The sequence below is a fragment of the Dunckerocampus dactyliophorus genome, chromosome 15 (genome assembly GCF_027744805.1).
Source record: "Dunckerocampus dactyliophorus isolate RoL2022-P2 chromosome 15, RoL_Ddac_1.1, whole genome shotgun sequence".
NCBI classification, from domain to species: Eukaryota; Metazoa; Chordata; class Actinopteri; order Syngnathiformes; family Syngnathidae; genus Dunckerocampus; species Dunckerocampus dactyliophorus.
Window position 1 is genome coordinate 24,784,811 of NC_072833.1, and position 15,662 is coordinate 24,800,472.

General features: G+C 40.7%; 1 protein-coding gene and 1 non-coding gene across 2 annotated transcripts; both read left to right on the top strand.

Moving 5' to 3' along the window:
* The first annotated feature begins 127 nt into the window (after positions 1 to 127).
* trnag-ccc (transfer RNA glycine (anticodon CCC)) lies at positions 128 to 198 on the top strand. Its single transcript has one exon. It is a non-coding gene; the product is annotated as a tRNA-Gly (tRNA).
* A 340-nt stretch (positions 199 to 538) lies between these two features.
* fbxw10 (F-box and WD repeat domain containing 10) lies at positions 539 to 9,325 on the top strand. Its single transcript, XM_054800762.1, has 11 exons — positions 539 to 978; positions 1,718 to 1,879; positions 4,651 to 4,781; positions 4,854 to 5,062; positions 5,140 to 5,343; positions 6,737 to 6,858; positions 7,905 to 8,059; positions 8,119 to 8,261; positions 8,684 to 8,842; positions 8,918 to 9,087; positions 9,156 to 9,325. The coding sequence occupies exons 1-11, from the start codon at positions 555 to 557 to the stop codon at positions 9,323 to 9,325; spliced, it is 2,049 nt and encodes a 682-aa protein (XP_054656737.1). The 5' UTR covers positions 539 to 554.
* The last annotated feature ends 6,337 nt before the right edge of the window (positions 9,326 to 15,662 follow it).

The following is a 15,662-nucleotide window of genomic DNA, read 5'->3' on the forward strand; positions in this document are numbered from 1 at the left end:
CCTGAATTTAGTATATGAGCTACGTCAAAAGTTACGTACATTTACACTTATAAACAGTAATATGGACAAGTTGGACATTATCATTCAAATGATATAAAATAGCATATATCTATTGTATTCTAACACCGCGCCGCTGGTGTAGTGGTATCATGCAAGATTCCCATTCTTGCGACCCGGGTTCGATTCCCGGGCGGCGCATGTCTTTTTTTTTTATTTGTATTCTTCTTATTCTTGCATCTCTATGAGTATTTAACGTTAATGAAAACGTCGTCACCTTTGAAGTGCGGCGTTTCCTGTGCGTGTAGACCCGTCATGAAGACGCCAATAACCACTTCAACAAGATTTGAACCATTTATTCCAAAATGTCGACATTCTTCATTACAACTTAACATTTATAAAATGCTGGCATACTCTGTGAGATAGATAACCCACCGACCACACTGTGCAGGTGTTTGTGCTGTCTTGATGATGTGGTAACAAGGACTGCCTGGTAACGACGCACAAACAAGCAGGTCTAAATGGACTCAGCGTCCACCCAGCCAACATGTGCCAACATGGAGACGCCGTGCTCCATGTGTCCCTGCTGCCTGTTTGCCTCCAGAGGAGCCGAACACACGCAGGATCTGTGGAAGCTCTCGGATGAGCCCAGGAGGAGATTCATAGTCGGGGTTCTGCTGAGGTGCCGCAGCATTCCGGTCCTGGAGAACATCCAGACGTCTCTACGCCTCACCTCGTGGAATTTGCTGAACTATTCCCGGTCCAAGAGACAAACTTTACCGGAGTTTTATGCACGTCTTGACAAGAAAGCCCAGCCTCCACCTCTGGTTCAGGACATCTGGGACTGGTTCGATAGGAGTCAGGACTGGGTCCAGATTCGTTATCTTTGCCAGCTTTTGTTGCAGTGTGACCCAGAGCTGCTCAGCATGGCCAAGCACCTGATTGGCGTGGTTGTGGTCAGACTCAAACAGCAGCTGGAAGGTGAGACAAAAGTTCATTTTGTGACCTTCATGTGTCATCACAATGCTAAAAAAGCCCAAAATGTCAGTTTCTCAAGGGGAATAAGTGGAGTGTAGCACAATAATACATGTTGTAGACCACCACAGAGTATCCCACCGGGCATCCCGCTTTTCATTTATGATAAAATATGACATAACTTCACCAAAGATCGCATTGTTTGACGGGGCAAATGTATTTTATGTGTGTCTGTGTCCATGTATGACATCAAAAAAGTGCACTCAAATTTCAAGATGATTTCTATTTGCTTCTCAGAAATGTAACACAAATATCATAAATGCGGCAATTAACACTTGCATTCAATTAACCCCACAGTCTCCTATAGTCGCCCGGTGTGTGGTACGCCGTCGGTGTCTCTAATTAGCGTCAGGGAAGAAAACATGAACAGCTGTGGCTGTAGGCAACCTCCTAATGTAGGTATCAGCGCTTTTCACACTGGCTGAGCTCCTTACCGCTATTACAACATCTGTTCTGTCGCTGCCGTGTTATGCAATATACCTAATATATCACAAGGCGGGACGTAGAGAGCTACGTTTTCATTGCTTTCATTGCTTTCATTTCATTGTACTTTCTCATGTGCTCCGCATCATATATTTATATATATACTGTATATATATATACATACATATACAGTATATACTATAAACATAACTATTTTTTGTTGTAAAAAAAAAATTGCACATATTTCATATTTATTTGACAGCGAAAAGTGTCGGTAGTAAAGAACACGATCATGCCAGTGAGAAAGACTCAGCGGACCCGACTCTTACGCCCACACCCAGACCCTCAAAGTCGACTTCTGGACTCAGCAGATGCCGAGACTTCATCAGCTGTCTTCCTGCAGACCTGTCCAAGAGGATTTTGGGTATGTGGACACACATGGAATGTCCAAAGTGGGGTCAAAGGGTGTTTTTTTTTTTTGTTTTGGCTCACGGCACATTCTAAAAAAAATAAGAGAATAATGTCAGAATATTATGAGGAAAAATAATTCCATTTTAGTAGCATAAAGTTGAAATATTAAAGAAAAAATATGTTTAAAGATTTGTTGGAAAATAAAAAAAAAAAAAAACAACAGCAGAAATGGGAAAATCAGTTGTAATTTTATAAGAATAAAGTCAAAATATGAAGACAAAAAAGCCATATTCTAACAACAAAAAAGTCACAATTTTACGAGAATGAATTCCCCTTTATGAGGAAAAATTGGATCATTTTAGTAGCAGAGAGTTGAAATATTAAAGAAAAAAATGTTTTTTTTAAGTTGTTATGTTATGAGAAAAAAACAAAATAATGTTGTAATTTTTGGAAATTAGGTGAAAAAGTCATAATGTTACGAGAATAAATTGCTAATATTATGTGAATAAAGTCAAAATATTTTGAGAAGAAAATTTACAAGAAGAAAGTTGATTTGGTTGGAAAATGTAACAAAAAAATCATAATTTTATGAGAATAAATGCAAATATTAAGAGAAAAAAAGTTGTATTCTAACAAGAAAAATATTGCAAATATTCTGAGGAAAAATAAAGTCATTTTTGTAGCATAGAGTTGAAATATTAAAGAAAAAAATGTTATTTTTTAAAAAGTTGTAATATTATGAACAAAACACTTGATTGGTCACTGTCACAGAGCACAATGAAAATCCGTCCGCCACTCTCTCCATTGCAACATAAAGTATGACATCTCAAAAATAAAAAAATTGCGCCTGTAAGTGTATGTGATATTTCCTCACGGGGGAGGGACGAGACATTTGTCGGCTTGAGCATAGTTGTTGTGACACCATCGCTGCAGATGCTGGACCTCCTCTCTGTAGGCTGATTTGTTGTTGTCGCTGATCAGGCCTGTTGATAGTGGTGTCGTCCGCGAACTTGACGATAGAGTTGGTGGGGTGAACGGGACAACAGTTATGGGTGAAGAGGGAGTAGAGGAGGGGGCTGAGGACACACCCCTGTGGAGTACGGGCGTTCAGGAGGAGGAGACGTGGTCTTTAATTCTGATGTTCTGTGGTCTGTTGCTGAGGAAGTCCAGGATCCAGGAGCACAGTGAGGTTGCTCAACTTGCTCACCAATCCGTAGGGAAGAAGGCAGAGCTAAAATCCCCAAACAACATTCTCATGTAGTTGTTCCCTTCTTCCAGGCGTGTGAGGGCTGTGTGCACAGATGTGATGTTTGCGTCTTCTGTTGACCCATTTGCTCTGTATGCAATGTGGTGTGGCCTTAATATGGGATGCTGTGAGTCTTTCGAAGCACCTGGTAATGATGGGGGTCAGAGCAACAGGGCGGTGGTCCTTCAGACAGGTCACAATGTTCTTTTTGGGCACAGGGACGATGGTGGCGTACTTCATGCAGGTAGGGGCCGCAGACTGTTATAGTGAGAGATTGAAGATGGTGGTGAAAACCCCTGCTAACTGTGTTGTGCATGGCAACAGCACCTTTCCTGGGACACCATCTGGACCAGGTGCTTTCCTCGTGTTGACTCTACTCAGGGTGGCTCTGACCTGGTGCTGCTGCAGCTGGATGGGGGCGTTGTCGTCGTTGTCATTTTTGGAAAGTTAGGTTGGGGAAACAGTTATGATATTAAGGGAATAAAGGCATGTGAAATTTACAAAAATTATTTTAGAAGAATGTTTAAATATATGGAAATTTTAAAAAAAAGAGCAAAGAGTGAAGTTGATATTGATAGCATGTTTAACATGTTTTTTCAGCTACAGTGTTCCCTCTATCCGGTTCATCTCTCGTGGATTCGCTGTTTCACGTGATTTTTTTAGTGCTTCTTTTTTTTATTATTACAGCATATGAACGTGGTTACAGGCCGAGCCTGGCCCTTTAAGAATAATTGCATTATGTCTCTCCCTTCCCTCTCGCCCAACCGCCCGTTGTTCTCTGCGTCCTGATTGGCTGTAGACCATGGTCAATCAATCTTTTTGTGCCACTCTGCCTTGTTTCCTGTGTCATTGCTAGCTAGCTTGCTTGCTCGCTTGCAAAATGAATCTTCCATTTGAAGGAGGACGACTGCGACAGGAGTGGAATACATCATTTCTTGTGTGCGACCTGTAGGTTGGTCATTCAAATTCAAAGGAAGCGTTGAACTTTTTTGAGAGTGTTTAAACAAGAGAGAGATGTGAGAAAATGTTTTTGCCTGTCTGAGAAAAGCGTATAAGTGTATTGTGAGGGGTTTTACAGCCTTACAACATATATAATCATTAAAAAAAAAAGAAGTTGGCTACGTTGCGGATTTCACTTACTGTGGGCTATTTTGGGAACCTATCCCCCGCGATAAAAAGGAGGGAACACTGTATATGACAAAGCTGAGATGAAATACAGTATATATAACTTCTTAGCATATCTACATGTTAGTTTCCATGCAGCCTGGCTTGTGTTATCATGGCAACCCACAACGATATTTGTTAAATCCGTAACCCTTGGCAACTGGTTGGCGCTGGTAAAAATAACTAGTAGTAAGAAAAAAACAAAAATTAGTAAAATCTTTAGCTGGATGCCACAACATGCAGTAGACACTTTGACCTTGTTTGGCCGCTTGTTGCTAGGCGGATTAATGACAGCTGCCCCATAGGTCAATGAAGACATTAACTAAGCAAGCCCCGCCCACTGGGCTGACGTCTTCTGACCAATGTTGTGTCAGCCATGCTAGACGAGCAGACGCTGAAGCGTTGCATGAAGGTCTGCAAGTACTGGAAGCACCTGGCGGGGGAGACCATGGAGGAAATCCGATTCCGGAAGGCTTACCTGGAGCAGGTGGAGGCCATGATGAAGGTGGGCGGAGCCTGGCCCATCAAGTTCTGACATCACTACAATGTTTTGACGGGTGTTTTGTTGCTGTGCTAGCGCTACAAAGGCATCCAGTTTGTCGATCCTTCCTACGCCAGGATCGTTGACATTCTGGTGCCGGCTGAGGACCACGAGGAGGAGGCTGGTAAAGCTCTGAAGGACTGGCCTTTCCAAGCCGCCTACGCCAACATCAGAACCACGACGCTGCGAATGGAGGAGCGTAACATGTACTGCGGCGCTTATTTCAGTAGCGTGCTGCTTGACGAGTGAGCGTTTCATAGCATGTTCTTGTGTTAGCGTGTCACCTGATGATGATTAGGATGATGTCCTGCTTGCTCCCTAGAGAAGACCCCCACAGGGTGGTGGACTACAGGGGCGGGCCCTTCCTGAGCACGGCCTCCAAGGACCGCACGGTGCGTCTTTTCTACGTGGCGACGGAAGCCAAGCACGTGGCGCTGATGAAGGGACACGTGGGAAGCATCCGCGTGGTTCTGCTCTGCCCCGAGCGAGAACTGGTCATCACTGCCAGCTGTGACTCCAGCATCAGGTCAGGTGACCAGCGTCCACAGAGGGGGAGTTGAGCGGTGCTGGACGACCAGCTAAAAGCCCCAGCTGTCAGCTCGTCGTCCAGTGCGGCTCTGAAGGAATCAGGGGAGTGATTCATTTTAAAAAATCTTAATTTTATGACTTTTTTTTAAAAGTCTCAGTGTCTGACGCTCTTATATAACTTTTTTCTTACCTGAGCACATCAACAGCAGTGCAATCCGACACCATATATCCACCTCCAACTCCAAACAAACACGTCTCTAGTCCATTCATTGCAACAACACTTCCTCATTGTCACGAGACAGGCCGAGAGATGCGTTCACGGGCACTCCGAACATCACAACAACGTCTTTATCGTGCGCGTATGGGTGGTCTGAATAAACTGAAATGAATTGAAAATCAATCAGTGGATATTCTTATCACTCACCTTGTAACTCTTAATATGGCAGTACAATTTGCTGCATTTAAGTGTGCTTGGAAATCCCCAAAATTCACTCAAAACATGTCAATTCAACTTAAATGACGTGGTGTCTTTGAACGCCACTCCTCAGTGCTCATAATAACACAGTCTGTTTCAAATATTCTGCCATCTCTTAACTTAATTTAAAATTTGAAGTTAATTTGCGTGTACTCCAAATGTACTCTCTGCTAGCTTTCAAATGCTTAGGAAAATGACAAGGTAATATGATAATATGATGACAGGTAACATAGTGTGACATAGTGTGACATGGTGATTAATCATGATTAATTAATTTGAAATGAATCTGATTAAAAATTGTAATCATTTGACAGCCCTAAACATTACAAAAAGAAAATGTACAAGGATTTCTTAAGAAGAAAGTTGAAATATTTGGAAAATAAAAAAAAAAAAAACGAAATGGAAAAACAGCTGTAATTTTACGAGCATAAAGTCAAAATATGAAGAGAAAAAAGTCTTATTCGAACAAGAAGAAAAGACAAAAATTGACCCGTAAAAGCTCCTGCAAAGCGACTTTTGATTCAACTTTGATCCCGGCTATCTCAGCCCTATTGGGTCAGATACCATTAAAAAAGCAATAGAGTTCTTGCTTTGACGGCCACTGGCCAACAATGTTGAACGTTTGGAAAGTGGTTGAGGATTGCAACTCGAACAGCACTGAAAACAAAACAATTTGACTTCTGATATCGGAGCTGTTTTGACAGATATCATTCAAAATCGACAGCGATCTCGCTTTGCCGTTGGACTTTTTTCAAGAAGACAATTTGACTGGATAGGAAGAGATCCGATCTTTGACCAGCACTGTACTTTGGCCTCTCTGGTGGTCTGGAATCGCCGTCAAGAACGCTATGCGTCACCGCCTCATGTCTGCATGGACCCAAGTGACAAAGCATGTATTGATTTTGACACATTGCAGGTGTTGGAGTGTGCGGACAGACCAGTGTGTGTTGGTGCTCTACGGACACTCCAGCACTGTCAACTGCCTGGACATCCACGCTGACAGACTCGTGTCCGGGGCTAAAGACTGCACCGTCAAAGGTAGGATACTACGGTATTCATTTTGAGAGTCGCAGACGGACACAGAAGTATTGGGAAAAAGAAGAAGAAGATGCGGAGCCTTGGGGCTTTTGTCCATTTGCGAGGTCAAAGGGGACATCAACATCAAACTGATTAAAATCATGTCTTCAGGGTGGGCTTACTGCTGACTGGACTTCGTGGCGCAATGGGAGCGTGCCTCACTCCAAATCAGGAGGTTGCGTGTTGGAGTCATTTCGGGGTCACCAATGTTTGCGGGTTTGTTCTACGAGTGTCCAAAGTGTGGCCCGTGAGAAAATAACAAAAACAAAATAAATCTGCAGAAACTTTACGAGAACAAAGTCAAAATATTAGACAAAAAAGACATATTCTAACGAGAGTTAGTTAGTTAGTTAGAAAGTTGAAATTTTACGAGAATAAATTTGCAATATTATGAGTAAAAATAACACCTTTTTAGCAGCATAAAGGTCAAATATGAAATAAAAAAGACTTTACAAAAAGGGTAATATTAGAAACAAACAAAACAACGAATAAAGATGTCATTTTGGGAAAATCAGGTATAATGATATGAAAATAAAGAGAAATGGGAATAAATAATATTCAACAATAATGGAAAACATGGAAAAATACCTCTAATTTTATGAGAATGAATTCAAAATGTTAAGAAAAAAAAGTCTTATTCTAACAAGAAAAAAAGTCACAGTTTTCTGAGAATAAACTAATTTTAGTAGCATAGAATTGAAATATTAAGGAAAAAATATGTTATTTTTAAAAGTTGTAATATTATGAGAAACAAAACAAAATAAGTTGTCATTTTTGGATAATTAGGTTGGGCAAAAGTTTGAAATATTTTGGGGAAAAAAGTCCTAATATTACAAAAAGAAATACACAACGATAAAATGGCTACTTCACAGATTTCACCTATTGCGGGCTATTTTGGGAACCTATCCCCTGCCATAAACGAGGGGACACAGTATTATTATTTTGAGCTTTACGCTTTTAACCAGCTGAGGTGTGTTTCTAAAAGCACACAATCCCAACCTTTCCAGTGTGGAGTCTGCAAACAGAGAAGCATCTGGAGGAGTTCAACTTCAAGCACCGCAAGTCGGTGCGCTGCGTGAAGATCACCGCCACCACCGTGTTCAGCAGCTGCGACCGAGGCGTCATCAAGCTTTGGGACGCCGAGAAAGCAACGCTACTCAGGGTGACGAAGAAACACCCCCACCACCAGCTAACACATGCTAACGCTTGCCTGTGCTATAGGTGATCGACGCCCACCGCTGCGCGGTCCGTTGCATGTTTGTGGACCGGTGGCACCTCTTAACCGCCGACATCAACGGGCAGGTGATGGCCTGGAGCAGCAGGTTTCACACCAAAGGCTGCCTCATGACCTTCAGCCATCCAAAGTAAGCACTTGGAAGGCAGCTACAGCCTGAAGAGGGGTCATGCCATAGACATGCACTTTAGAGTAGTCAGTGGACAGCTTGTATAGTAGTATAGGTGCAGTATACTTGTACACTGAAAATGCACTCCTCCGTGATGACATTCCTGGTGGAGCTGATGGGCGTTAGACACCTTGCTCATGTTGGATTTCATCTTTCCCCTCGATGAATCGCAGCTCCCGCAGTGCCGGCAGCACTCGTGCACCCCAGGACCAGGGCCATTGCTCCTCACTTATGTTGCTATGTAGTTCGACAGTAATGGCAGCAGGTTGACTCGCTTTCAATGGCTGGTGGATCCATACAAGCTGTGCACGGACTACTCTAAAGGTGTCCAAGTGTAGTAGTGAAGTAGAGGAGATACTGACGCTGCGTCGGCGTTCCTGCAGGGAGGTGAAGTCTCTGACGCTGGTCTTCCTGAGAGTGATCACCGGCTGCGCGGACGGGAAGATCCGCGTTTTCAACTTCCTCACCGGAGAATGTCTGAGGACCATCATGGTGGAGGCGGAAACGGGGCGCATCATGTCGATGCACTTTAGCGAGAACAAGTCAGGCCACGTGAACATGCACGTTTCATTTTGGAACCCATGCAGAAGCTGACGTCCAATCGTATCCACCTGCAGCATTTTAGTCAACGCCACTTCCTGCGTCAAGATCTACCACTTTGCCAAAGTCTTCTGGGAATACGCAGAGCCGGCGGAGGCCAAAGAGGACGCTCAGGAGGGTCCATCCAGCTCTGCGGGTGCCCAGGTGGCTGTGCCCACCCACCACGCCCTAAAGATCAGAGAACCTGGTGAGTAAAAGTGGGCGTATGATGTTTATTGTGGGGCAAAATGAGGAAAATAAGATGTTTTCTTGCAGAGCAACGGAGACGACCTCCTAATTGTTCAACGTCACGGGGCAGGGATGAGCTCAGTGGCAACAACGCCAACATGCAGCCAAAAAGCCAAAACTCAAAACCTCCCAATGCGACTAAGCGACTCCCAGATGGGACTCATGCAGGTGGAAAAGCATCCAGGAAGACCACGTGAAGTCTAAATAATGTATTTGAATGACTTTAGTACATCCCATCATATCGGAGCAATCCTCAGTTGCTGTCAAAATAGGCCCCCTTGTGGCTGGGAGCAGCATACGACATCAGAATGTCCAGTATTGAAACATTTGGAGTGTTTGGACTGAGAAAAATAACACCTGCCCCAAACAAGCAGAACATTTTTATTATAATTAGTGTACTCATTGACTAATAAGGATGCTGTTATGTGCCATTCAAACACATAGAATATGAATATCCATCCATCCATCCATCCATTTTCTATGCCGCTTCTCCTCATTAGGGTCGCGGGGGTATGCTGGAACACGTTTATAATGGAAGCAGTCATTTGCTTTTAATCCATGTGCCAACAGGTGTCAGTTCCTCTAGTCGCCACTCGGTGTCAGTGTTGTATCACTTAATGGTATATCTCGGCGGCGTCCAAACGCTTTCCCAGGGAGAAATGAAAGGATGCAACTTTTACATTTCCCCAGTTTTCCAAATATTTCAACTTTCTTCTTAAATAATCTTCATAAATTTTCTTCTTCTAATATTATGACCTTATTCCCACAATATTTGGACTTTATTTTCGTGATATTGTGACATTTTCCCCAACGTAAATTTTCCAGAAATCACAACTTTATTTTGTTTTGTTTCTTATGTTATGACTTTTAAAAAACAACAACAAATTATTAAATATTTCAACTCTATGCTACTAAAATGATATCTTGCTCCTCATAATTTTCTGAGTTTACTCTTGTAAAATTGTTACTTTTTTTCTAAAGCAGTAGATTTGCTAAGAAGTTCTATATATTTCAAGAAAAAAGTACATCTCAGCTTTATGATGTAGGGAAAGATGCGTTATTATTAATATCAACTTCACTCTTTGCTCTTTTTTCCCTATTTTTTCTGTTTTTTTTCCATTTTCCAAATATTTAAACTTTCTTTTTAAATAATCTTCATACATTTTTTTCTTGTAATATGACTTTATTCCCATAATTTTATAACTTTTTTCCAACTTAATTTACCAAAAATGACAACTTTATTTTGTGTAGTTTGTTTTTCATAATACAAAAAATGCTTATTTGTTCTGCTACTAAAATGACATTATTGTACGAGCTTATTCTCATAAAATCACAAGTTTTTTCTTGTTACAATAAGACTTTTTTGTCGTAATATTTTCATAATATTGTGACATTTTCCCCAAACTAATTTTCCAAAAATTACAACTTTATTTTGTTTTGTTTCTCATAATATTATGACTTTAAAAATTCTTTAATGTTTCAACTCTATGCCGCTAAAAGGACATATTTTTCCTCATAATACTATGACTTGATTCTTGTAAAATTGTTACTTTTTTCTAAAGCAACACATGTAGATATGCAAAGAAGTTTTCTATATTTAAAAAAAAAAAAAAACGACATCTCAGCTTTGTGATGTCGGGGAAAATGCATATTATTAATATCAACTTCACTCTTTTGCTCTTTTTTTCATTTTTGTTGTTGGTTTTTCCATTTTTCAAATATTTCAACTTTCTTCTTAAATAATCTTAATACATTTTCTTTGACTTAATTCCTATAATAATAATAATAATAATTCTTCATTTACCAAAGACTACAGCATTATTTTGTTTTTCATACTAAAAAAATACATATTTTTTCTTTAATATTTCAACTTCATGCTACTTAAATGACATTATTTTACGAGTTTATTCTCATAAAATTGAAAGTTCTTTTCTCATTAGAATAGAACTTTTGTGCCCAATCAAATTTTCCAAAAATGACTACTTTGTCTTCAGGGATGTCCCGATGCGATCTTCAGGATCGGGATCGGCTACTGAGCCGCTGTATTGTGAAGATCGGATAATATCGTCTTCTGCCACGAGATTGGGCCGGTTGCCGTATAAAGCTGGTTAACTCTGGGCCACACTCCAACACGCTATGCGGTAATGCGCCTCAAAGCTGGTTGCTACTCGACTCCCGCCACTTGCAAGAAGAAGAAAACGCAACACCACCGTGCAGACATGTCTGCGGTGTACTGTGGTGAAGTTAGTTTCACCACAGTGGCTCCATAGCTCCAGCGGTAGTTTTCCCTCACTGTGCCTAGACTGCTGTGTCATGGTGCGGGGAGCTCGCACGCAGTGGTGGAGCTACGCTGGTCACCCCACTGGCCATCTAGACATTTCAGGTATCAACTTATTGCCACCCCCAAGTAAGTAATGGTCTCACCTTGGCCACACCAATGACAAATTTCTGGCTCTGCTACTGCTCGCATGGGAAGTGCTGCTCTAACTGCTGGTTGTTTATACTAGGGACCGTCTATAAATTGCTATCGTGCTGAAGAGTTTGTTAAAAACTAAAAGTCATATATTCTAAATCACCCCACAAATTGATCTATAACCATGTCACATGATTAGTCCTATGATAAAAGTATTCTGCACGCCCATTTTTTTTCCAGTTTGATCTTTTATTGGATCTTTTATTGGATTGGGGACCTGACTAACAGAGGTTTGTTACAAAAGCCAAACAATATTGTTGGTCATGCTGTGTGATAAAAACATTCAGCAATACTTTGGTTGCATTATATTTAAGAGCTATTTTTAAGAGCTATTTTCATAACCATATTCAATTCCACAAAGTCATGTTTGTAACAAATGCTTATTATTTAAAAAAAAAAAAAAAAAAAGGGGGATCGGTACCGGATCAGATTGGCAGGACTATTAAAAAAATTGGATCGGATCGGAAGGCAAAAAATGTGAATTGGGACATCCCGAGTTGTTTTGTTTGTTTTTCATAATAATGTCTTTCTTTAATAATTCAACTTTATGCTACTAAAATGACATTATTTTTCCTCATATTACATTATTCACGTAAAAATGACAACTTTTTCTCATTAGAGTACAACTTTTTTCTTTGAATATTTTGACTTTATTCTTGTAAAATGACTGATGATTGTTTTTTTTTGCTGTTACAGTTGTTTTTTTTTTTTAAAAAACACCCCCTGTATAGCAGCACCAGCATTGTCATGATACTTTATGATGATTATTCTGCTTTTTTCATCCATTCCGCCCGCCAATTTTATGGATTTATTCGTCTTGTGTTTCCATTAAGGTTTTTTTTAATCAGCAGATTCTTCCCTATTTTGTGTAATTTCATCATCGTCATCATCCCTGGAAAAATCTTTTGAAGATGTCATCAGAGGGAGCGTGTCTCATCGAAGGGATGACCTTTCACCCCCCCACCAAGACCTCTTGGCCCGCTGCCTCCAGGGCATCATTAGGTTGGAGGATCAGGATAACCGCCTTTAGCTCCACCCCTCCCCCGTCCCAGCAGCACCGGAACAGCTGTGCACAACACAACCTTACGGAGGAGGTCCCACTCTGGAAGATCTTCTCTTTCTGGATTTGATTTGGTCCGAGGAGAACTTTAGAACCCCTTCTTCAAACCGAGCCTGGCCCTGCCCCCCAACAGGTGAGGATGATGAGGACGAAAAGTGAAAAACGAGGCCGAAAAAAAAAGGCTCTTTAGGGTCATAGGCCGTGAGCCACATAACCTTCGCCCCCCTTCATCTCCAACATTTGCATCACAGTTCCTTTTTGTCACGCCGTGTCAGCAGTCCTCACCACTGCGGACAGGTGATGGAAGGTGTGGAATGTGATTATGTTGTATTTACATGCCGCTCAGACGCCCCCTGGAGCTGCCGACGCTGTTAGCGCCTGGATGAGGATGGAGAGGCGACAGTGCAGGGACACGGCGGGAGACACATTTTTTCAAGGAGGCATTTTTATAATACAAATGTATTACTCTTTTGAACGCATATTGTTTTGAGAAGCCAAACTCTTTACTTAAATGACCCAGCAACTAAGCGGAACTACGTTCCTCGCCACAGAAATCCGACCAGAACTGGACCAATTGGAGGGGGTAAGTCAATTGATGTACTCCACTGCTGAGTGGGATGTCATAAAAATTTGTATCAAAAAATCCAAACTATTCCTTTAATACACTGTGTGAGTCCAACTGTGTTGTTATATATATATATATATATATATATATATATATATATATATATATATATATATATATATATATATATATGTGTTCAAGATTCAAGATTCAAGAGAGTTTTATTGTCATGTGCATAGTACAACAGCAGTTATATCATGCAATGAAAATCTTATTCTGTTCATTCTCCCAAGAAAAGAAAGAAAACAAATGAAAGAATAAGAACATAAGAAACATAAACACATAAACATATATACCAATAAATTAAGCAACAACAACAGAAGAGACATTAATACAAATAAATAATACAAATAAATAAATAAAGTGCTATGAGTGTGTGCGTGTGTTGCGTGCGGCGTGTGCGAGTGCTTCGTTGAGGAGCCTGATGGCCTGTGGGTAAAAGCTGTTTGCCAGCCTTGTGGTCCTGGACTTCAAACTCCTGTAGCGTCTGCCTGACGGTAGGAGTGTGAATAATGAGTGTTGTGGATGTGTACTGTCCTTGATGAGGTTGTGTGTTCTGCGTAGGACTCTAGATTTATAAATGTCTTGCAGTGAGGGGAGGGCTGCCCCAACAATGTTCTGTGAGGTCTTGATATATATATATATATATATATATATATATATATATATATATATATATATATATATATATATATATATATATATATATATATATAATCACAAAACATCCCCGTTAGCATCGTGTTAGCATGAAAACAGGAACCAGAGACGCCGCATCCGGCGCTGAGCCGTAGTCAAGGTTGCTGCCATATTGGATAGGTCAATACTTTTTGGTGCCTAATTGTTTCCCAAGTATATTAGTGCGGCGCCTCACTGTTTCCCAATTACGTTAGTGCACGTGTGAATGTATAACCGAGAGGATTTAACTTAAATTTCTTTGTAGAAAAGCGCTTCATGAAAGTACGGTAAGTACATTGACTTGTATTCATTTACAACGCAGCCTTGACCCATCCAATATGGCGGCGACGTTGACGTATCGCAGCAGTGAACAAACCCACTCGATGCGGCGTCTACGTCTATGACCAACTGATCTGCATAATGTATATCTGGATAGCTCATTGGCGATGACTGTGAAGGCAAACGGCCGCCATACTGCTACTCGCAAGAAACACTTCTCGGGCAAGCTTTTGCATTCGTGGTGAACTTCTTTTATTAATTCGGATTGGACACAAATTTCGACTTAAGATGCCTGCACGTGCAGCTATTAACTGCACAAATCGCCAGTTCAAAGGCTGTGGACGAACATTTCACCTGTAAGTGTGATTGAAATGTAGATTTATGATTGATCATTTAAGGGTTTTGCACTGTCGATCTCTCAGATATTTTCGATCGTGTAAAATTCCTCTGATTAAATGTATGTCCAGAATTGATAAGTTTATATAGCTCTATAATAGCTAAGAGGAAATGTACGTACTTTTTTGTTATATCGTGATATATGTATTTCTTTAAGGGACGAATGTTGCGTTACTTGAAGGAATGGGAGAATCTCAGTGCTTCCATGATGCTTACCAGGCATTGTATACAGTGCAGTTAGCAAGCCAGTTTGGTTTTGTTTCAGTATTGTTGTTTTTTTCTGTGTGTGTGGTTGTATGTGTTTATGGTTATTATACATTATGGTAATCACATATTATTCCTGTGTTTTTTGTTAAAATATATTTCTATATCAGAAAAGAGGTTATTTGTATTTCATAACACAAACAAAAAAAAATAAAAATCAATGTTCAATGATTTTAAAACTTGTCCAAAGTCACTCTCTTTTATGATTCATATTTTGTACAGACGAGAGCATAGTGAATTGTATGAAAGTAAGAAAAAAAAGTAAAGGATCATGACCATGGATTTTAGTGGAAAAAATTTGATTTGCAGTTAAAATTAAAATCTCTTTCTAGAGGAGTAAAACTATCATTGCTATAGGGGAGTGCTGAGCCAGGGTGCACAGTAGAATTTTGTCCCAAAGGCAATAAGAATTGGAAGGGGAAAAAGTACATTTAATATAGCCAAAAGATAGAGAATAACGTATCAAATGGTTTTTAAGGGACGAAGGTTGCGTTACTTGAAGGAATGGGAGAATCTCACCGCTTTTTAATGTAAAATATAGATGTTCTGCAAGCCTCTTCATCTGCTTTGTACACTATGTACGCTGTGCCAATGTAGTCGAGATGTGAGTGGTAAGATGGCGTCTCTTTGGCTTCAGCGGCTTGCACTCCGGCGTGCGACGTATGAGCTATCCAGATATATAATACAGATCAGTGCTATGACCCCAGGCCCCAGCTCCGTCGCCCGCCTTTGACGTAACCAGTCGTCTTTGTCAACAAG

Excerpts from the sequence above, each read along its gene's own strand:
- fbxw10 (XM_054800762.1), top strand. The coding sequence starts at position 555 with ATGGAGACGCCGTGCTCCATGTGTCCCTGCTGCCTGTTTGCCTCCAGA. Across the intron at positions 6,859-7,904 it reads TAAAGACTGCACCGTCAAAG|TGTGGAGTCTGCAAACAGAG; the intron begins GTAGGATACTAC and ends CAACCTTTCCAG. Across the intron at positions 8,843-8,917 it reads ATGCACTTTAGCGAGAACAA|CATTTTAGTCAACGCCACTT; the intron begins GTCAGGCCACGT and ends ATCCACCTGCAG.